Raw genomic sequence first — 23806 nt, 5'->3', positions numbered from 1 at the left:
TCTCCACGGCTGCATCAGCGCATCAGGGATTCCATGCGACAGAGGGTGAATGCATGTATCCTCGCTAACGGAGGACATTTTGAACATTTCCTGTAAGAAAGTGTTTGAAGTCATGCTGGTACATTCTGTAGCTGTGTGTTTCCATTCCATGAGTAATGTGATTTGAAGAGGAGTAATAAAATGAGCTCTAACATGGAAAGTAAGCGTTTCCAGACACATGTCCACATAACGTATTTTCTTTCTTTGTGTGTGAGGAATGTTTCCTGAAAGTTTGGCCGTACCTTTTTGTAATACCCTGTATACATAAATGACCTTGTGGATGACATCAGAAGTTCACTGAGGCTTTTTGCGGATGATGCTGTAATATATCGAGAGGTTGTAACAATGGAAAATTGTACTGAAATGCAGGAGGATCTGCAACAAATTGACGCATGGTGCAGGGAATGGCAATTGAATCTCAATGTAGACAAGTGTAATGTGCTGCGAATACATAGAACGAAAGATTCTTTATCATTTAGCTACAATACAGCAGGTCAGCAACTGGAAGCAGTTAATTCCATAAATTATCTGGGAGTAGGCATTAGGAGTGATTTAAAATGGAATGATCATATAAAATTAATCATCAGTAAAGTGGATGCCAGACTGAGATTCATTGGAAGAATCCTAAGGAAATGCAATCCAAAAACAAAGGAAGTATATTACAGTGCACTTGTTTGCCCACTGCTTGAATACTGCTCACCGGTGTGGGATCCGTACCAGATAGGGTTGATAGAAGAGATTGAGAAGATCCAATGGAGAGCAACGCGCTTCGTTACAGGATCATTTAGTAGTCACAAAAGCGTTACGGAGATGATAGATAAACTCCAGTGGAAGACTCTGCAAGAGAGACACTCAGTAACTCAGTACGGGCTTTTGTTGAAGTTTAGAGAACATACCTTAACTGAGGAGTCAAGCAGTATATTGCTCCCTCCTAAGTATATCTTGCGAAGAGATCATGGGGATAATATCAGAGAGATTAGTGCCCACACAGAGGCATACCGAAAATCTTTCTTTCCATGAACAATACGAGACTGGAACAGAAGGGAGAACCGATAGAGGTACTCAAAGTACCCTCCACCACACACCGTCAAGTGGCTTGTGGAGAGTAGATGTAGATGTAGAAAGTGCTTTTCTATATAGAAGTTGTGGATTTTCCTTTTTACCTCTCCCTGAGTAAATGTGTCCTATGCAAACTTGTCACCTGCCAGAACTCCTTTTGGAGATAGAAGATGTGAAGTTTCTCTGTATTATCTGGAAATTTGCTTCACTGTACTTTCACTAAACCCAAGACATTCAGAAGTTCTCTTTACTGGCTGTGATAGAGAACTGCTCATGCTGTGTTCCTTTTCAGCCTTGAAGTAAGCACATGCACTGTTCCCCATGGACTTTTCATAACTCCATAAATGATGCATGGTTTTACACTAGTACAATGCTTCACTTGAGTACACAACAACAAATGGCAACATGATTGTTTCCTATCTGACACGAAGCTCCAATGTAAACACTACAACAATGAATAATGAAACTGAAATACTTTTCAGAAGTCCGGCAACATAGCATATGCGAACACGCGGTGCCTAAGGACGCAAAAGCAAATAAATTAAATACATGGTATTAGTGTTTTATGTAGATTTATGTGCATAAAAAAATACCAGCAGTGAAAGGCAATAAAAGAGTCTGCATTTACATTTTTCGCCTTGTTAATCTCTATCACCATTACGTGAACAGCACCAATCTGCATACACCAAAAAAGGACAAAACAACTAATCTGAAAGCAGCAAAAATTTGCCTGTAAGCAGAGAATGGTTGTATCTTTAAAATATGCACAGGAAATTTTTCTCCTAGTTACGGTATGACTCCTATGACTCAACAACACTGACACTTGTCAAAAACACTCAGAAAAGCATGCTTTCTCTGAAGTATCACTGCATATATAGTACCTTTTACAACTAAATGTAGTATTCGTATGTCTAATAGAAGTTGGCATTTCCACAATTCTGGCAAGGTATAACACATCAATGTTCATTATGCAATGTAACCAGGGGTCAATCATTATGAAATGGATAATAGTGGTGAAAATAGTAATGATACAGATTACATGCTTCTGTGGAAGTAACAGCTTGCAATCTTCACTCCCAGCACAAGCTACTTGTAAAAGATCTGAAGCTGAAAGGGCATAAGCAGTACAATAAATGCTGCAGGTTCAGAGAAAACTGGATGTTGGAAACTGCAAGACCAGAAAACAGCACAATGCAGTGTAACCACAATTTCACCTAAGCAAATGTTCTGTCACACACCACAGCCAGAGATATCCTTGGTGTTAGAAAACTGAGCTCCCAATATAATGACAAGTAAATATGGCTGTGGAAAGAACATGTACAGGAGGAAGTACATGAGTACATAAGTTATCAATGGACCTATTTGCAGCTACTGATATAAAATTTCCAAACTCACAGTTTTCTTCTCCATCTGTTTAGTACACTACATCATTAACTTTAAAATGCTACTTTTTCTACTGAGTGTAAATATACACAACTAAGTTTTACGACCAAAAACTAGAGATTGCTATTATAGAAATGTACACAATACCTGACAATGTTTGGGTATTGCAGCCAGTCATCGTTACTTCTCAACACAATATTTCAACTGAACAACAAAATTTATATCTACAAAGGTGTCTCGTATATCCAGTGCAGATATGATGATGTGAAGTAAACAACAAGCATCTACAATACTAAAAGCTTGAATATTTAGTGTGCAGAGAAAATTTTAGAATGGTGTGAACATGAACTGGAAGTCACATGCTGTAGATCATCTTACATGCTTAAGCTCCCCACCTTTCGAGTTACAAATAGTATCAAATTTTGGAGTAGAATGTAGTAAAATTTTGAGCAATTTTTTTTTTATTTTTATTCATTAACATCTTATGGCACATCCTGGGGGGTAACTCATCATTGAAGAAGAAACTGTCGCAGAGAAACATGTAGTAAGGATATGTGCTGTCCCCTCTAGAACCTCTTATAGACAGTTTTTTAAACAGATGGGGCCACTGAGGATATCTTCATAGTAGATTTACTTTCTTGTGAAATTTGTTGTCAATCAGTTAATCACAATTTGAAAATGGTAACATTCATATTCGTGCTCCATCACTCATAGTGGGGTACAGAAAGGAGTGACAAATTCAACCATGAAAATCTTTAGACACTAACATAATGTTGTAAAGAATTTAATAGACTGTAAAATTAACTTCAAACACAACCTGAAATCATATCTTTTCAAAAGGTCCTACTTTGCAGACAAATTTCGGAATTTGCTGCTCCCTACACTCATTTCAATCTGCTTACTATAGTCGAGTCTTTACCTCTCTCTACTTTCTTATATTATACTCTTCCATTCATTACCAAACTGTCTATTTGCACATGCTTCAGGATATGTACTACTAACCCAGCCCTTCTTTTAGTCAAGTTGTACTACAAAGATCTTTTCTCCCAACTCGATTCAATACCTCTTCAATGGTCATCCTATCTACTAATCTTATATTCAGCAGTCTTCGTAACCTCACACTTGAAAAGCTTCTATACTCTTCTTGTCTGTAATGTTTATTGTCCACATTTCATTTCCACATGTCTACACTCCACACAAATACCTTTAGAAAAGGTATCAAAAAAATATATATTTATATTCAATGTTAAACTGTTTCTGTTTTCAAAACACGATTCTCTTGCTATTGCCAGTCTGCATTTTACCTCATCTTCAGTTCTGCCACTGTCAGTTGTTTCCCAACTGGAAAACTAGACAACTACCTTTAAGTGTCTCATTTACTAATCTGATTTCCCTACCATCACTAGGCAAAATTCAATTACATTCGCCACTCTTATTTTACTTTTATTAATTTCATCTTGCAATGCCCTTTTCAAGACAATATCCATTCCACTCAACTGATCTCCTGAGTCCTTTGCCGTCCCTGTGAGAAATACTAGGCCACATGAAAACTTCAAAGTTTTTATTTCTATGTCACGACATTCATTCCGTTTCTAATTACCCACTTAGTTTCCTAAACTGCTTGCTCAATGTACAAACTGGCTAACAGGAGGGGGGGGGGGGAGGGGGGGGGGGGAGGCTATGACATTGTCTCACACCCTTCTCAATTACCGCCAATCTTTAATTCCTTCGACTATTGTGACTGCAGTCTATTTTCTGTATCAGTAGTAGATAACTTTTTGCTTCCTGTATTTTATATCTGCTACCTTCAGAGGTTCAGTAAGTAGTCCATTCAATATTGCCAAAAACTTACTCTAACTCTAAACATCCTCTAAATGTATGTTCGCCTTTCTTCAATTTATCAATAGTGCCATGCACATGCCTACACTGTTAGGAAATACAAATTGATACTCCCCCTGGTCAGCTTCTACCAGTCATTTCATTCTCGTACAGGTAATTTGTGGTAGTGCTTTGCAACCTTGAGTTACTAAATTGATTGATTGGTAAGTAATATTCCCCTTATTAATGTCTTCCTTTCCTGGTATTAAGATTATTACATGCTTCTTGAAGTCGGAGGGTATTATCCCGTCTCGTGTAATTTGCACACCACATGGGCTGTAATTGTTATGACTGGTTCTTCTAAAGATATTAATAAATCTGAGGAAATGTTGTCAAATTCAGTTCTGTTAATCTGATATAGGTCTTTCAGTGTTCTGTCAAATTAATCTCACAATATCATACTTCATGTCTAATATTCAACCATTTCATCTTCCTTTTAGTCTTTCTTTTTTTTTTCTTTTTTTGCATAGCAGTTCTATAAATACTTCAGCCTTTCAGAGTCTTTCCTTAACACTGGCTACTTATCTCACCTTTTGATATTCATACAACTGCCTCTCTTTTCTTCACCAAAGGTTTCTTGAATTTCAAACACACTGCTTCTACCTTTCCTAATGTCATGCATGCTTCTACAGCTTTGTATGCCACTTCTTGCTAATAATGTAAATTGGTTTGTTCTACAACATAGCAAAAGACCAGAACTAAGAACCATAGTCACATGGGCAGATACTTACCAGCCTCTTGTTTGGTCTATGCCTTCAGCAATAAAATCAGCTGGGAAACTATCCTTAAACTTTTGTTTGTTTTCAAATGGATAATGTAACTGAGCATATGGCATTGATCCAGATTCAAACCAGCAGTCAAATACTTCTGGGACTCTCTTCAGAGGAGGACAGCCTGGCCGCTTTGATGGTATTGTTATATGATCAATGCTGGAAAAGAAAATCTGGTTGTGAAAATTCAAACACACATGAATACAGTTAACTCAGTGTACTAACTTATGTTGTTCTCCAGCCCTTCAATAAAATTTTTAGAAGGATGCTCAATTAATGAAATTTTTTCCTTAAATATTAACATACGTAGTCAAAGTAAATAAATACACAACACTCACCTTGCTTACTTTCTTATCTACATCTGTTTGTTGGTGACATGGTTAGACGTAAGTGCTTATTGGTGTGAGTAACATTCATGTGACTTTCAATGACTGCACTCTACAAGTTAGGACAATTTTGCATTTGATAATGTTATTTAAACCCTGCCTTTACATCTCAGTCCTCACTGGAATTCAATTTTGAAGTGGAATACACTTATTTAGCCAAGACACTCTTATTATAAATATTTGTTCATTTCAAACTTTGCTTCCTACCTTAGTCAATCATCCTGTCACTGACACGAAGTAAGGAAGATTAGGGTTTTAATGACCCATTAATGGCAAGGTTATTAGAGAAGGAAGGAATTTGGCTACATATTTTTCATAGGAACAATCCAGTTATTTGTTTTAACCAATTAAGGAAAGGCACGGGAAACTTACGTCTCAACTGCTGGATGTGGATTTAACTGCCACCCCCTAAATGTGAGTCTCCCCTAAATGTAAGTCTAGTTTCATAACCACTCTGACACCTCATTAAGTCTCACCAACATAAATTTGCTTTGAGAACAAAGCCACAGTCTGATCTGGAGTAAGACTGTTTTTCTACGAGGCGGTCACAACTATTATGGATCCCAAATGGTAAATAGCTGGCCACATTCATCTAACTGTCTTCAAGTCTACCTCACAGCTGGTGTGGGATTACTGCAGAAAGTATGACTTCATAAACACGTAATGGGTGCACAGCAGTTTTGTCTCGGCTTGTCTGAGACAGACAACAATGCCTCTAGTGAAAACAAGAGACTCTGTTTGCTGTTTAACTGCAAAACTTACTATAATGAACTTCTTATTTCCAACTAATTTGACTGACAGACATTTTCACTTCTGGCAAGACAAAGTGCTCATTATTTATGTAGTTGCTTCTGCTTATCTTTTCTCATTTATAACTGTAACTTGAGGTTACGCAGTCCCCTTTTTCCTATCTAAGTCAAACAACTTCCTTCTACATTCCTGCTGGCCCCACTGGATACATATTCTTTACTTTACTTTAAGACAATGCTAACATACCGATTTTAGGATAAATTTCATTTAACTCCAACAGCTTCAGAGTTAAATGCACTTTCCATAATTCTATGTTAAAATATCAATAATTACTGTTGTGTGTGAAAGGCTACAAAAGTGAAATCAATCATGGAAATAAACTGAAGCATTCACAATTAAATAATTTTATAAACATTATATACTTTCTCGAAGCTGAACATGCATACACAAGAGAGAGAGAGAGAGAGAGAGAGAGAGAGAGAGAGAGAGAGAGAGAGAGAGAGAGAGGGGGGGGGAGGGGGTGTTGGACCTTAAGGGAACTCAACACCAAGGTTATCAGCACTCTTACACATATGAAAAGAAACAAACTAATGTTAATAAAATGTCTAAAATTTTTGTCTCACAGTGAGGAGGAAACCTATAAAATGACACTATTTCACTCATTCCCACCCCACTCTCGTTGACCCACACAACACCCTATCTTACAGGCCTTAACACAATGGAGACAGGTGAAAGGTGCTATTCTTGGAATTAAAATAGAAGTAAACCCACAAAAGAGATAAGAAAAGTACAGGGAAATCTGACTGATGGACATTTACAAAAAACATGGGTGAGCCAGTCAGCCTGTTAAGACAAGTTGGGCTTATCACAAAACCTTAAAACTCTAACTACATTCATTTCAGTGTCACTTAAAGCAAAGGGCAGATCGGCCAGCAAAAATAAAACATACACTAGCAAAATGTGGTGCACAATTATCTACACGCCACAAGCACCACACATTGGAGGATCTTCTCACCAGAGCAAGAAGCCATGCGTCAGAGGGCTGTGGCCTAGGCGAACCTGATTCCATCTTCAACGCCGAAAGGAGGTGCATCATGGCCACATAGTGGGCTTTACTAGACACAGCTTATTATCAGTGACTTCCAGCCTCTCGTCTTCCCACCGACACATGACTCCATAACTCAACAACAAGGTGATAGCATGCATGGGGACAGCACACTGAAAAAACTGAGGATCACTAGATGCCTCATTGGCTGCTACATCCGTCCTTTCATTCCCTGGAATACCCGCGTATCCTGACACCCAGCAGGAAGACACCTCCTTCTCCAGTCATCATAGTTGAAGGAGGGCAACCTGGCTCTGAGCACTATGGGACTTAACATCTGAGGTCATCAGTCCCCTAGAACTTAGAGCTACTTAGACCTAACTAACCTAAGGACATCACACACATCCATGCCTGAGGCAGGATTCAAACCTGCGACCGTAGCGGTCGCATGGTTCCAGACTGAAGCGCCTAGAACCGCTCGGCCACATCGGCCGGCTTATTCTGAACTACTTTATATGCTAGGTACAAGTGTTGTAGAGAATGAAGGGCATTCAGAGAATTTGAACAAACAAGGAATTAGCACTTGAAGCTTGCCTCATATGCTCCGGTGCCTGCAAGATCGTGGACTGTTCCGCGCTGAAGACAGTAAAGTCCCGAGGCAGCCAGACCGTGAGGACATGTTCAGTGAAAACAACAGGGGAAACCAACAGAGTCCCCCTGTTTTAACCCATCTGTAAAGGCAGCTGTAGAGTTTTCAGACTCAGTTAAAATGGAAGAAAATAAAGTATTAAAAACATATGCAGGAGCGCAATCTCTCCTGCACTGCACTACATATAAAATCACACTGAGCCTATGGAGTAAACATGGTGGCAGACAGTTAAACCCTGGATTTGAGGTCACATGTTTCACACACCAAGTAACTCCAGTGCACACTGCACATAGATCCCAAATGGCATTGTTGCTCGTGGACAATTGGAGAAAACGTGTGCCAAAAAGAATTGCAATTACGAACAACTTACATTCAAAGGAACACACAGAAAATGTTATGAGGAAGGCAAACCAAAGAATGCATTTTATTGGCAGAACACTCAGAAAATGTAACAGATCTACTAAAGAGACTGCCTACACTAAGCTCGTCTGCCCTCTTTTAGAATACTGCTGCATGGCGTGGTATCCTCACCAGATAGGATTGACAGAGTACATCAAGAAAGTTCGAAGAAGGGCAGCACGTTTTGTATTATCACGAAATAGGGGAGAGAGTGTCACTGAAATGATGCAGGATTCGGGGTGGGCATCATTAAAACAGTGAAGGTGGTTTGATGAACCCTCTGCCAGGCACTTAAATGTGATTTGCACAGTATCCGTGTAGATGCAGATGTAGAACCCATTAACATTCTACTGTAGGATGGAAGCCATCTATCACGGGGTAGCACTTTCATCCAGACTTTCTTCTGTAGAGCGGAGCCTGTCCATCACCTATGAAGAAGAATCGAGAGAGACGTCAGAGAGGATGACATCGACATCGTCTGCTCTTTATTTCCTGATTCCATCAGTGGTTGACACTTTGCCTTTGATAGGCTCCGGAAATACAACTGTGCTATGGTTGTGGCAGCACTAGATGTTTTTCCAGACTGAATCTTTGGAGGGGCAGGAAGCTCCACAATGTCGGCAACCACTAACTTTTCTGAAGTTCGTGGGGGGTGGGGTGGGGGGTTACAGGTGTTGAAATAACGGCAGCACCACAAATGCATTGACAAACGCGGGTACTACTGCTCAAACTAGCAACCTCCATTTGTGTAGCAGCACTGGCTTTCTACAGCAGCTGTTTTAGAGGTCTTTTTTTGGCCTCACCATACAGGACATGCTTTGTAGTCCTAAGTTCTTGTAGTTTTCATTCTTCTAGATGCACACTGCAGCCCCATTTCCATATAGAGTGAGCTCCAGGGCAATCACACACTTAAATGGAGATGAACAAGGGACTTATTTGTGGGTGGCTTTGCCACATTGCCACAAGCATCTTCTCCATGACACCCAAGAATATTATGCCCAAAGTGCTGGTATCCAAACAGAACACTGCATTGGGGACATACGACCACATGCTTAGGTGAAGGAAACCTGCCGTAAGATGCTCAGAAAGTTTCGTGTCATTAAACATCAAGATAAAGGAGTCAGACTTGATAAGACCCCCATCCCCCCCCCCCCCTTCATGATATTCTGCATGTCGACTATATCTTCTGGGGCCTACTCATTTCATTTCCTCCTTGGAAATGTCTACCAGATCCCTGCAAGTCACAACACCTCTGCTGTAATTCAAGGTGGTGTACACCTCAGTTTTGATGGCAAATTTCCCAAGGCACTGAGCTTTCTGGAGGTTCTTAAATTGTTGGATACTAGATGTCTCCACCAGCAGTGCCCATTACACAATCGCTTGGCTGATTTTAAATTGTCGGCAATTCATTCTACCCCTTTTGGGGTACAAAAAGTTAAAATTTTCTTGAAGCTCCTCTCTTTCCTTTTCACTATTAAAAACATATTCTGAAATGTGGGATGTACTTTTTAATTATGTACCTGTTTTTAAATATGGCCACTGCAGCACTGAAGTTGGCAATCCATGCATGCAATTTGAGTTCTTACACTTCAGGTTTGTTCATAATCCCTCAATTAATTCAAAATTCCATTGAAAGTGAAACTCATTGGTAGATTAGTGATGCTTAGTTAGGTTGTTTGACTGGGAGGTTGAGAGACTAAACAGCAAGGTCATCAGTCCCTTGATCAACAGAAGGGTCATCTGGAGTTACTAACATCAGCCAGAAAACTGAATTATGAAATTATATAGGAGTCGTAAAATCAAGGCATTGAAAGCAATATTGATGCCCGAGTGGAGAAATAATTTAAAAAGAGGTAAAAGTATATGGGTCACGCCAGTATGCAGCTCAGGGAACGGATGAAGACTCTCCAGGGTTCATCTGCGGCAAGAGAAAGGTCACCCACATCTGACATCCCACCAACCCAATTATGGGCTAAGACAGTTATGGAGGAAAGGTCTTCTAGGAGGCTGAAAATGGAATGTCCACCAACTGTACCAACAATAATAAAGTAAGGTGAGAGAAATAATCAGGTCAGTATATGGGTGGAGTCAGACGAGTTTCCCCCAGGGCTCTGCATGCAACAGGAATCGTCCTTCCCACAGCCATCCCACCTCCAATTTGTTATAGTCAAAGTGTTAAAGACAGGAACAGCACCCACTAACTCTGAGGAAGCATAAAACCTGTTCTTTCTTCATCAGCTAGTATCAAGGACAAGGAATCCTGAAGGTCTCACCTTCACTGGAGTTCTACCCCAAAAACGTAAAACAGTGTGCAGCAAAAACAAGGGCTAATCACATCACTGAAACATGAGCAAAACAGGGATGACCAAGGCAACAAGAAGAGGAGGTGGATTTGAGGATCCCCAGACCCAGCATGCAACGGGAGATTCCCGAACCTTAACCACTCTGGCTCCACCCCAACAGTACTTTAAAATGTTACATACAAGAATAAAAATCTCTTTTTCGCGGCAAACAAAAGACCAGTTCAACCATTCATACATCATCCACCAATATTAGAAGTAAACACTTCGTGAGACATTGCTTAGCATGGAGAGCCAGTAGGATGGTGCATTCCACTAGGATAAGAGCTACTGTCTGTGAAGCTCCACAACCACAATGTACGAGTGGCTCACTGCATAAGATAAAACTATGAGTTCATCTGATATTACTGATGTAAAGGTCATAGAGGGCAGTGGATTACTACTGAGAGGAAAGGAAGAAAGAGTGTCATACAGTAGTAGTCTCCTTGACAGTGTGGAGTTTACTAGAGGGAGCAGTAACCCATGAGATTTTGTTTCACTTCCAAGTGAGGAGAGATCTTATTTATGCCTGAAAATTCACACCTCAGATTGTCAAAGCAAACATTGGCTTCTCGAGTCAAATGGTCGGCCATTTTATTCACTGAGATACCCACATGGCTTAGGACGCAGTGAAGTATAACTCAGCAGACAGTACAACGAATGTCAGAGGCAAGATCATGAACAGCAGTTATCACAAGGCAACAACAATAACACTGACCAATAGCCTGGAGACTACTCAATGAGGCATTATAAATTAAATTGTGGCCAGGGAACGTCTGTCTACTAAAATTTAGAGCACTGTTAAGGACCATCAGCTCCGCTGTAAAACACTACACAATCCCAGAGGCAAATGTTGTTCCTGACTGGTAGGGGAAATAAAAGCGTATCCCATCCTACCATCCTATCCATGGTTTTAGTACTGTCAGTGTAAATGATAGTGGCATCCTGACAATCCCAAAGAACAGAGAGAAACAGATACCAAAAGGATGTGTGTGTGTGTGTGTGTGTGTGTGTGTGTGTGTGTGTGTGTGTGTGTGGGGGGGGGGGGGGGGGGATGATGGAAGCTTTATGTCCTTGAAACAGATCAGTCCTAATTCATGGTCATGATACTAATCAAGGGGAAGGAGGGGTGGGGGCACATGCATGATGAAAATATGACAAGCATGTTCTAAGGGGGTTATGTGGAGGTTCTGGCTGAGGGCCTTGAGGCGCATTCCAGCTGGTGTTCCCAACCAACACAAGTGCAGAGGATCAATGCCTCTTGTACGCAAAAATAATCTACATCAACATCTACAGGATTATTCTGCAGTTCAAACTAAGTGCCTGGCCGCGGGGTGGGGGATGGATACATCGAACAACCTTCACAACACTATTATTCCACTTTTGAACAATGCACAGAAAAAACAAACACCTATTATGTCTTTCCACGCAAGCTCTGATTTTGTTTATTTTATTATGATGATCATTTCTACTTGTGTAGGTCGGCATCAACAAAATATTTTTAAAGCTGGTGACTGGCGTTTAATTAGAAGACCCCGCTGCTACAAGAAATGCCATTGTTTTAATGATGTCCACCCCAAATGCTGTATATGTCCGTAACAGTCTTTCCCCTATTTCTCAATAATACAAAACTTGCTGTTCTTCTTTGAACTTCCTCGATGAACTCCATTAACCATATCTGGTAAGCACAGCAGTACTCCAAAAGAGGTTGTACCCATGTGGCATAGACAGTCTCTCTTTATTAGATCTGTTGCATCTTCTAAGTGCTCTGCTAATAAAACACAGACTTTGGTTTGTCTTCCCCACAACATTTTCTTTGTTTTTTTTACAACTTAAGTTGTCCGTAACTGTAATTACTAGGTATATAGTTGAATGTACAGCCTTTAGATTTGATTGGTTTATTGTGTTATTGAACTTTCCTTTTAGCACTTATGGATGACCTCACAATTTTCATTATTTATGGTCAACTACCAATTTCTGCACCATACAAATATCTTACGTAAACTGTTTTGAAATTGGTTTTGATCTTCTGATGATTTTACTAGACAATAAACAACAGCATCATCTGCAAACAACCTAAGACAGCTGCTAAGATTGTCTCCTAAATCTTTTATACAGATAAGGAACAGCAGAAGAACTATAACACTACCTTGGGGAGAGCCATAACTCACTTCTGTTTTACTTGATGACTTACCATCAGTTACTATGAATTGTGACCTCCCTGACTCCAGTCACATAACTGAGACAATATTCCATAAGCACACAATTTGATTACAAGCTGCTTGTTAGGTACAGAGTCAAAAGTCATCTGGAAATACAGAATCAATTTGAAATTCTTTGTCAACAGCACTGAACTCTTCGTGTGAGTGAACAACTAGTTGTATCCACAAGAACAACATTTTCTAAGTCTCTGCTGACTATGTGTCTATAGTCCATCCTATTGGAGGTAATTCATGAAGTTCAAACACAATATATGTTCCAGAATTCTACAGCACACTGACGTTAGTGATATGGGCCCATAATTTAGCGGATTACACCTATTGCCTTTCTTGAATATTGGTGAAACCTGTGCAACTTTCCAGTCTTTGATTACAGATCTTTTGTTGAGGGATCAGTTGTATATGATTGTTAAGTATGGAGTAATTGCATCAGTGTACTCTGAAAGGAATCTAATTAGTATACAATCTGGACCTGAGGACTTGCTTTTATTTAGTGATTTGAGTTGCTTCACTATTCTAAGGATATCTACTTCTAAATTACTCATGTTGGCAGCTGTTCTTGACTCAAATTCTGGAATATTTACTTCGTATTATTTGGTGAAGGAATTTCATTAGGCTGTGTTTAGTAATTCTACTTTAGGAGCACTATATCATAGTATTTCCATTGCTATTGCGCAGAGAAGGCATTGACTGTGTCATGCCACTAGTGTACTTTACATACGATCAGGATCTCTTTGGATTTTCAGCCACGTTTCACAATAAACTTTTTCTGTGGAAACTAATATAAGCATATCGTATTGAAGTTCATGATAAATTTCAAGCTTCTGTAAAAGATCATCAATCTTAGAGATTTTGTGTTTGCTTAAATATGGCACGCTTTTTTTGTTGTTTCTTCAACAGTGTTCTGAGCTGTTTTGTGTACCAAGGAGAATCAGCTCCGTCATTTGCTAATTTATTTGGTATATATCTCTCAACTGCTGTCAATACTATTTCTTTGAATTCAAGCCGCATCTGGTCTAAAATTACATCATTAATCTGGAATGAATGCAGATTCTCTCTCCAGAAAGTGTAAAATGAATTTTTATCTGCTTTTTTGAACAGATATATTTTTTGTTTATTTTTGGCGGATTTGAGAGTGACTATGACAACCCTGTGTTCACTAATCCCCGTATTCATTTCGATGTTTGTTATTAGCTGAGGATTTTTTTGTTGCTAAGAGGTCAAATTTATTTTCACAACCTTTAACTATTAGAGTGGTATCATGGACAAATCGCTCAAAATAATTTTCAGAGTATACATTTACCACAATTTCGGATAATGTTTTATGCGTACTTCCATACTTAAACATGTATTTTCGCCAACATACTGAGAACAAATTGAAGTCACCACTAACTATAATTGTACAAGTTGTGTACACTTTTGAAATTAGATTCAAGTTTTCTTTGAACCTTTCAGCAATTGTATTATTTGAGTTGGGAGGTCAGCACAAGGATCAAATCATTTTATTCCGGTTGCCAAGAATAACCTCTACCCCTACTAACTCACAGGAGCTACCTTCTTCAATTTTGCTACAAGATAAAGTACTTCTAACAGCAACAAAGATGCCACTGCCAACTGTGTTTAGGCTATTGTTCGTTTCTGAACATCATAGGTTTTCCACAAAAATTTCATCTAAATTTATCTCCAGCTTTAGCTACCTTTCAGTGACTGTCACAATCTGTGCATCAGTGCTTTCTATTAGTACTTGGAATTCTGGTACTTTCCCAACACAACTACAACAATTTCTAACTGTTATACTCATGGTTCCCAGATCTATGTTCTTCATGTATTCGCCCAGCACCATTTGAGACTGAAGCCCTTCCTGTGTTTCGTCTTCGACCTGCACCATTTGAGACTGAAGCCCTTTCTGTGTTTCCCCTGGGACACTCTAATCTAAAAAACTGCCACTGCATACCATACAGCCCTTGCTACCCATGTTGCCGCCTCCTGCTTGTAATGGACTCTTGACCTATTTATCAGTACCCAAACCCCCCACCCTAAGGCCAAATCAAAGGATCTGCAGCCTACATGGTCACAGAACCATCTGAGCCTCTGATTCAGAACCCCCATTCTGCTCTGTACCAGAGGGCCGCAATCAGTGGCAGCCTTTACCATTTCAGACAGCCACTTGAAACCAAAAAAAAAAAATCTCTTCTGATCCAAAGTGACACACATTACTGGTACCGACATGAGCCACCACCTGCAATTGGTTGCAATCTGTGCTCTTCATGGCATCTGGATGGACCTATTCCACATCTGAGTTGACTGCACCTGGTATGCACACAGAGTGTACACTGACTTTCTTCCCCTCATTGGCAGCCATGTCCCTAATGGGCCACATAACACATCTAACACTGGAGCTCCCAACTATCAATAATTAACTCTCTGTGACTGCCTGGAGGCTGAAAGGTTTCCTCTGAAATAGAAGAAGTGACTGCATCTGGTCAAGGGATACTGTCAGCTACAGATAGCACCTGAAACCTGTTTTTAACACTAACCAGGGGGGCCTTGTGGTACAGCATCAAAAGCCTTCTGAAAATCTAGAAAAACAGAATCAATTTGGGATCCCCTGTCAATAGCGCTCAACATTAGTGAGTGTAAAGAGCTAGTTGTTTTGCACAAGAATGATGTTTTCTAAATCCATACTGACTGTGTGCCTATAGACCTTTTTCTTCGAGGTAATTCATAATGTTCAAAGACAATGCTAATGAAATGAGCCTGTAATTTAGTGGATTACTCCTATCAACTTTCTTGAATTTTGGTGCGACCTGTGCAACTTTCCAGTCTTTGTGTATGGATCTTTCGTCGAGCGAGCAGTTGTATATGATTATTAAGTATGGAGCTCATCAGCATACTCTAAAAGGAACCTAACTGGTATAGAGTCTGGACCAGAAGACTTAATAAAAGTAAGTGATTTAAGTTGCTTCACTACTCTGAGGATATTTACTTCTACGTTACTCATATTGGCAGCTGTTCTTGATTCGAATTCTGGAATATTTTCTTCATCTTCTTTGCTGAAGGAATTTTGGAAGGGTGTGTTTAGTAAATCTGGTTTGACAGCACTGTCATTGATAGTATTTCCATGGTTATCGCACAGAGAAGGCATTGATTCTGTCCTGCCACTAGCATACTTTACATACGACCAAAATTTCTTTGGATTCTTTCCCACGCTTCGAGACAAAGTTTCGTTGTGGAAACTACTATAAGCATCTCGCATTGATGTTTGCACTAAATTTGAAGCTCCAGTGAAAGATCGGCCATCTTGGAGATTTTGCATTCATTTTTAGTTGAATTCTCGGCCTTCAGGTTTATGTGATTTATCGTGTAACCAAAATTTAGTGGGTTTCTTTTAGTACTAATGTGGATAACTTCACACTTTTCATTATTTAGAGTTCGCTTTTCACACCACGCAGGTGTCTTGTCTAAATGACTTTGCAATTTGTTTTATTCATTTGATGGCTTTACAAGACAGTAAACGACTGCATTATCTGCAAACAATCTACGAGGGCTGCTCAGATTGTCTGCGATGTCATTCATGTGGATCAGGAACAGCACAGCACTTGTAACACTTAATCGTGGGATGCCAGATATTACTTCAGTTTAATTTGATGACTTTCCATCAATTACTATGAACTGAGACCTTTCTGACAGGAAATCACGCATCCAATCACACAACAGAGGCATGCAATTTGATTAGAAGACACTTGTGAGGAACGGTGCCGAAAGCCTTCTGGAAATCTAAAAATATAGAATCAATTTGACATCCCCCTCTCGATAGCACTCAACACTTCATGAGAATAAAGAGCTAGTTGTGTTTCATAAGAACAATATTTTCTGAATACGGGCTAACTATTCGTCAATAAATCATTTCTTTGAAGTAATTCATATGGTTCAAACACAGCATATGTTAAAAAATACTACTGCAAATTGATGTTAATGATACAGCTCTGTAATTCAGCAGGTTACTTCTATTTCCATTCTTGGGTATTGGAGTGACTTGTGCAACTTTCAGTCTTTAGGTATGGATCTTTCGAAGAGTGAGCAGTTGTATATGACTACTAAGTATGGAGCTACTGTATCAGCATACACTGGAAGGAACCTAACTGGTATACAATCTGGACCAGAGGCCATTATTTAAGTTGCTTCACTACACCGAGGATGCCTACTATAAAGTTACTCATGTTGGCAATTGTTCTAGATTCGAATTCTGGAATATTTACTTCATTTTCTTTGGTGAAGCAGTTTTGGAAAACCCTGTTAGTAATTCTGCTTTAGTGGCACTGTCATCAGTGACATCATCATTGTTATCGTGCAGTGAAGGTATTCATTGTGTCTTTCTGCTGGTGTACTTTACATCATGATCAGAATCTTTGGGTTTTATGCAAGATTTCGAGACAGTTTTTCATTATGGAAACTATTACAAGAATCTCACATAGAAGTTGGCATTAAATTTTGAGCTTCTGTAAAATTTAACCAATCTTTGAGATTTTATATTCTTTTAAATTTGGCATGCTTTTTTCATTGCTTCTGCAACAGTTTTCTGGTCTGTTTTGTGTACCATGGAGAATCAGTACCACCCCTTATTAATTTATGGGCTATACATCTCTCAACTGCCGTCAGAATGAGTGGAAAATGTCTCTTTGAAAGGCATCAAGCGAATTTTTATCTGCGTTTTTAAATAGATGGACTTTACATTTATTTTGTGTGGGTTTGGATGTTATGATATTTGTCTCAGTAAATCTGGTCTGTATCCATCAAGATGCTCCCTATTTGACCAGGATTATTTGTTGCTACAACGTCAAATATGTTTTTATAACCATTTACACTTCGAGTAGGCTCCTGAACTAATTGTTCAAAATAATTTTTTGAGATAGCATTCATTACAATTCTGGACTATGTTTTATGCCTACTGCCAGCTTTAAACGTGTATTTTTGCCAACATATTGATGGTAGATTGCAGTCACCACCAACTATAATTGTGTGAGTGGGATACCTATTTGAAATAAGATTCAACTTTTCTTTGAACTGTTCAGAAAACTGTATCATCTGAGTCAGGGGTTTGGTAAAACAAACCATCTGAGTTTTTATGTCAAAGTCTTGTGGTTCGCTCATGATATGAAGTGGCTATATGTTTCTAGGGTGATGTTTTCATTCTCAGATTGTATTGTAGATTAATTATTTCACATGACGTATGAATTTTAAATTGTATGCCAAAGCATGTACAGTATATTGCATAATGTATATGTGTAAGAGCTGAAAATGACAGTGCCAAAATTGTCAAATCACACAACGAATAAAAGACATAACTGTACAACCTACTGTGAACAATGTTTTCTTCCAAAAATATTTTTTTGGAGGCTTTGGACCCATAATAAATTGGATCAGTGTGTTTAATTTTAATGATGGTTGTACTAATGTAAAGAATGAAATACTAAGTGGGCAACTAACCGTTAGCATTGAAGACTTGGTGCAGAAAGTTGATAGAGAAGTTAAAAAAAAAGAGCACCTAATGTCACCACTTATAGTCACACATAACCGAAAAAACGTGTACACACTCACCAAAATGATGACAACATGACAATGGCCATTCAGGAATGATAGGAAAATTAGGCAGCCTATTTTTATGAGAATGAAATTCAGTAGTTGGTTTTCCATTTTTCAAGGGGCCTTAAATATTGGTATAAATTGTGTGAAAAAGTAGTTCAAGATATAGGTTTTCATGTAATAATAAAATTGTTTTAAAATATATTTGTGTTTGTGTTTAACATACAAATGGTACTTACTTAAAACACACGCGCACGCACGCACGCACGCGTGCGCGCCCACACACACACACACACACACACACACACACACACACACACACACACACGTGTAATACATTTTTGAAGTTGTATTGCAAGTTTTGCACATTTTACCTTTCACGGTGTATATCTGAAATTTTCTGGCCACTCTTCTGTTGCAGTTCTGCAATGCTTCCTATGGACACAACCTCAACACCATCCTCAGAAACCCAAAGAGGTATAGGAGTCCCCCAATAACGATTTCTGCTTATAGCCCAGTCTCTAGCATCTTTCAACCAGTTACCAAATCTTTTTTCTTTAACAAAGTCTGGAACCCTGAAACAATTCATATTCCGTAAAAATTGAAAAATTAATATCCACATATAAAGGACTTTTACACAGATTGAGAATACTTTGAACAACATGCACTTAAATACATAAACTCATGAAATATTAATGAATCAGATCAAAAAGTAAAAGTAAGGAAGAGAGGAAGAAAGAAACATAGTTATAATAAAAATGTACCAGGTACCCTATTTAACCAATGAATACGGCTTTTTATTCATGGTGTAACATTTCAGTCAGTAGGTCAACAACCACTACTACAACACTGCTCATGATAAAAAACCTAGAATAATGCCCATGATAAGAGTTTTGCAGATTAATCAGTCTGAGCAGTGCTGACCTCATAGCTAAAGAGAGACCCTTTTCTACATATTTTCTTACTGCTATATCCCCAAAACCTACATCTACATGACTATTCTGTGTTTGGCAGAGTATTCGTAGAACCACATACCTATTTCTAGACCATTCCTCACACTAACAGCACACATGGAAAAATGAAAACCTATGTATATCTTTTTGTGCAAGTTCTGATTTCTTTTGTTTTATTACGACGGTTGTATATTCCAATGTAGTGAGAGTCAACATAACATTTTGGCATTCGGATGAGAATGTTGGTGACTGAATTTTTGTGGAAAGATACTGCCACAACAAAAAATGGCGTCGTTTTAGAAACTGCCATCCCAACTCTATTAGTGCGTCCAGGACCTCCCCTATTTTGTGATAATACAAAATGAGCTGCCCTCCTTTGAACTTTTTCAATGTCCTCCGTCAGTCTTATAGTAAGAATCCTGTACTACTTTGAAATACTCGAGAACAGGACGAACAAGTGTAGGGTAGGCAGCCTCTTTAGTATACTTGTTGCAACTTCTGCCAATAAAATGCAGTCTTTGGTTTCAATATATAATTAAAGCAGTTATTTGTGCTTGCTTTATATTGTAAGTTTGCTTCTCCAACAATACAGACTTTATTAAGCACAACTTATTTACGATCAAATCAAAGAAAGGAACAGCTTCCGACTCTTTCAGAAATACATAAACAAAACAACAGCCTTCTGGAGGAGCTTACCTTCTGGTCAATACAGTACTCTCAAGGCTTTTTTGAATAACACACACATCATTGTTGGAAAACACCGTTTCTACGTTTGACAGGGAAACACACTGATATGAACCATGCTCTTTGGTGCACCCATACGCCATTACTTTGTTCATTTGAAAAGAAACTGGTTGATAGAATGGTGAGCAAAGACTGTTCTGCATTAGACAAGCAGACAAATCCATGTGCTGACCAAATGATGTCATAGGTAACAACAGAATCCAAATCACAGACCAAGACAAAATAATGTAGCATAGTGTTACTGTTAAAAGATACAGGGGTAGCTTGTTATAAAAATTGGCTGGTTGACAAGAGAGCCCATTCTAGTCCCCAGCAGCCCTTAATTATGCTGTAGGTATTTTACCAAGTGATCTGGTGCTGGAAAACATACCTTCTGTGCCAAGATGAATGAACTCGTCACATGTATGCATAATTACAGTGGAATCTCATTAGCACATTCCTTATTACTGCATTTTCCTGCATAGTATGTTGATTTTTGAAAGTCCCAACCCCAATTGCATTAAAAGCAACACTTGTGTGTTCTCCCTCCCCCATTAGTGCGTTCGGATTTGGCAGTATTGGTACTGTTTGGCAAATGCAACTATTGCTGTCGAGAGTTGTGAGAGAAGTGGGAGGAGGATATTTGTGGCAAGGTTGTGCGGAGATGTGCAGGGAGACAGTGCTACTCAGTACTGACAACTTTTGCAAGTTAATAAGAGTGTTTGCTACGACAGAAATTACGAACAGTAGCAGTTCGTATAGGTTGGCAGTAGCTCCAATAACTTCCAACTTCTGTAGTGACCAACCAAACTGAATAGCATGTAAGTCATTCACTGACATCCTTAGTTCATGTTTATATTTCATTGGTGCTTAGTCCATGATTTTTTTTTTTAAGTCTGTGACTTTTGTGTTAAACAGTATATCAGTTCATCTAACACAAAATTGTAGTGAGACACTTAACAAATAAAGAAAAGAGGATTGTTATTCAAGAAATGGACAAAAATTTACACATGAACCATGTTGATATTGTACAAAAATTGAACATTCCTCCACAAACATTAAATACAACAGTGAGCAAATGAAAAATAATTGAAGCACCACGTTTGAAAGGAAGAAACAGGAAACAAAACAAGTGTGTGATGCTCAGTTTCCCGAACTGGAAAGCTCTGTGCTATTAAAGTGGATGAAATGAGCTCATTCTTCATACATTCTTATTGATGGTGCAGTGGCTCATGCTAAAGAAATATACTCAAAAAATGAAGCACCACAAAGGAATCATCTGAATGGAATGGAAATCAGTAGATGTGATGGATGCGTTCAGAAAAAAAAATTAATAATAATTAAAAATTCAGAAAAACTGGATGGTTTATTTAAGAGAAAGATCTTCATAAATTAAGCAAGTCAACAACAAGTTGGTCCACCTCTCATCTTTAACATTATGTATTTTGTAAGAAGCGCCTAGGATTCCATGCAAGAAAGCACAATCTCATAATGCTTCAAGAAGGCTGGCTTTCATCGTATACTCACAGAAAAGGAAGTAACTGCAGCTGATCACTGGCAGAAAATAACGGGTGCAAGAAGAAAACACTGACTACCTTAGTGTCCATGAATATGTTGATCATGAAGAAGGTAGTGCCATCTGTCAGTCCATGACAACTGCTGAAGTGTTTCAAGAACAGATGGCAGAGAAACAAGAGGAAAGTGAAGACTAGGGTGAACTGGAATCTTGACTAGTTCCCACAATTAAGCGATATGTTTTGAGTTTTGAAGTCAATGACAAAGTGACGAACACACTAAGATGGACAAAAGGGTATTAAAATTATGACAAAATAAACAAGTCAATTATTGACACCTAAAACCTCTGAGAAGACAGGACTACACATGTTATTGTGCTATAGTGTAGTTACGCTAACAACATGTACAATATACCAACACGTTGGTGAAATGACAACCCTTATTCAGTTACCAGTAGTGATTCACTACTGGAGGGATTCTAAATGAATGACGTTCATCTGTTTTGAGAATTGTAATCAAACGTACAATTTCAGCATATTTTCATTTTTTCTACATCACATTCCAGGTATGTATTTTGGATGCTAGAGATTGCGCTCTCATATCACATGACATTCCTACTTTCCAGTTGGGTGATAGCAGAAGTGTACTATGTCCAATACATTGAATTTTGCCAATGACACTGTATTTAACACATTTCTGCTTCTTGTATACTAACACACAAGTCTGAGAGTTTCTGGGTTTGATATTCCAAATGTAATCTTGAAAAGGCACATTTTGAATTATTATATATTGATTACAGAATGTTGGGAAAAGTGGCGTAGTGAGATACCATATTGCCCCAAATATGGCACCCTTAATTCTGTATTTTCACAAACAAATTGAATATTACCAAATTAGTTATCTTTTGGTAGTACTTTTTCCTCCTTACATCATTAAAATATGCAATCCTTTAAAAAACATGCTAATGAGACTACTGTATATCATCTGATCCATAGATACATCTGACTGATTACAAGACTTTATACTTCTTGCTCTATGGTCCCATTTATCCAGCATCCAGCCTGTTACTTATCCACTTTCCCGTGTCTTTCCGCCATTCTTCTTCTGTAACTACTTTGTTACAGCCCATATTCTTTCTTTGTCAACTGGTCTTTACAGACTCAAGCTCTATACAACTATTACATGCTGCTTGAATGAATACTTATTTAACTGTTTCCTGATGCAGCTGAATTTCCCAGCAAATACCATGAAGTAATGAGCATTACTTTCACTGTCAATGTCCATATGACATAAAATGAAGGGCATATTTTTCATTTCTGGAATTTCAGTTACTTGATAAATTGCAAAAAATATTGTTACTGAGTAATACTATTACAAGAAAAATTATGTTTTCCTTTTTATTTAATAGTGCTGCTAAGTATGGCTGTTCACAGTCTCTCTGCTATTTCATTCAGCCATGCTGCAATTTAAAAAGTACTTGCCACTGGGACAAGAGTGCTCATACGATTGTAGGCAGGGTGGGCTATACCTGGGGGTATGAAGTATTTTTAATATTTAGAAATAAAAAATGGTACTTGCAAGTAACCATAAGAAGGTTCTGGTTCTGAACCTGTTAAAAACCTATGTAATACTGACTTTTAAATCATTTTCTTGAAAGAAAAAACATGTGACTACACTATTTCTTTTTCCTCCCCCTGAGAGCATGGAGGAGGAGCGAGCGGGGAGGGGTGACCCCTGCCCTGCCCCCCTGTCCACAGTATGGATAGCATAGCACTGGAATAATAAATTTAGAGAAGGTTACACAACAATTATAGTCTTTCTTAAGAAAGGGCATATTAATGTGACAACATTATAAGCAGCTGTAGTTAGGAACATGCCAGGGTTATTAAACACCTCAAGTACCTCAATTTAAAGAAAATATTTGCTAGATACACATTGATAAAAATGAGAGAGACCGTAATACATATAAATGTGTATCAAGATTACTTATCCCATAGAAAAATGTTTACAAGGGCATTCAGATACAACAAAATTATAGATATTACTTGCATAAAGTCATGTTTAAGAGAAAGAAAGTAATCAAGTGAAACTGCGTGCTTATGGAATATCGTCTCAG

At 38.5% G+C, this 23806-nt stretch overlaps 1 protein-coding gene across 2 annotated transcripts in view; it reads right to left on the bottom strand.

The window, feature by feature from the left end:
* LOC124721277 (isoleucine--tRNA ligase, cytoplasmic) overlaps nt 1-23806 on the bottom strand; it is a 168894-nt gene that overhangs the window by 106214 nt on the left and 38874 nt on the right. For both annotated transcript variants that reach the window (XM_047246162.1, XM_047246161.1), the window contains 2 exons: nt 18874-19074; nt 5091-5288 (listed from right to left, as the gene is read on the bottom strand). In XM_047246162.1, coding sequence (XP_047102118.1) covers nt 5091-5288; nt 18874-19074 — 399 coding nt within the window. The remainder of the gene's footprint in view (nt 1-5090; nt 5289-18873; nt 19075-23806) is intronic.

The sequence above is a fragment of the Schistocerca piceifrons genome, chromosome X, assembly GCF_021461385.2.
Source record: "Schistocerca piceifrons isolate TAMUIC-IGC-003096 chromosome X, iqSchPice1.1, whole genome shotgun sequence".
Taxonomy (NCBI): domain Eukaryota; kingdom Metazoa; phylum Arthropoda; class Insecta; order Orthoptera; family Acrididae; genus Schistocerca; species Schistocerca piceifrons.
The sequence above is the reverse complement of the archived record's forward strand: the minus strand, read 5'-3'. Positions and strand labels throughout refer to the sequence as shown.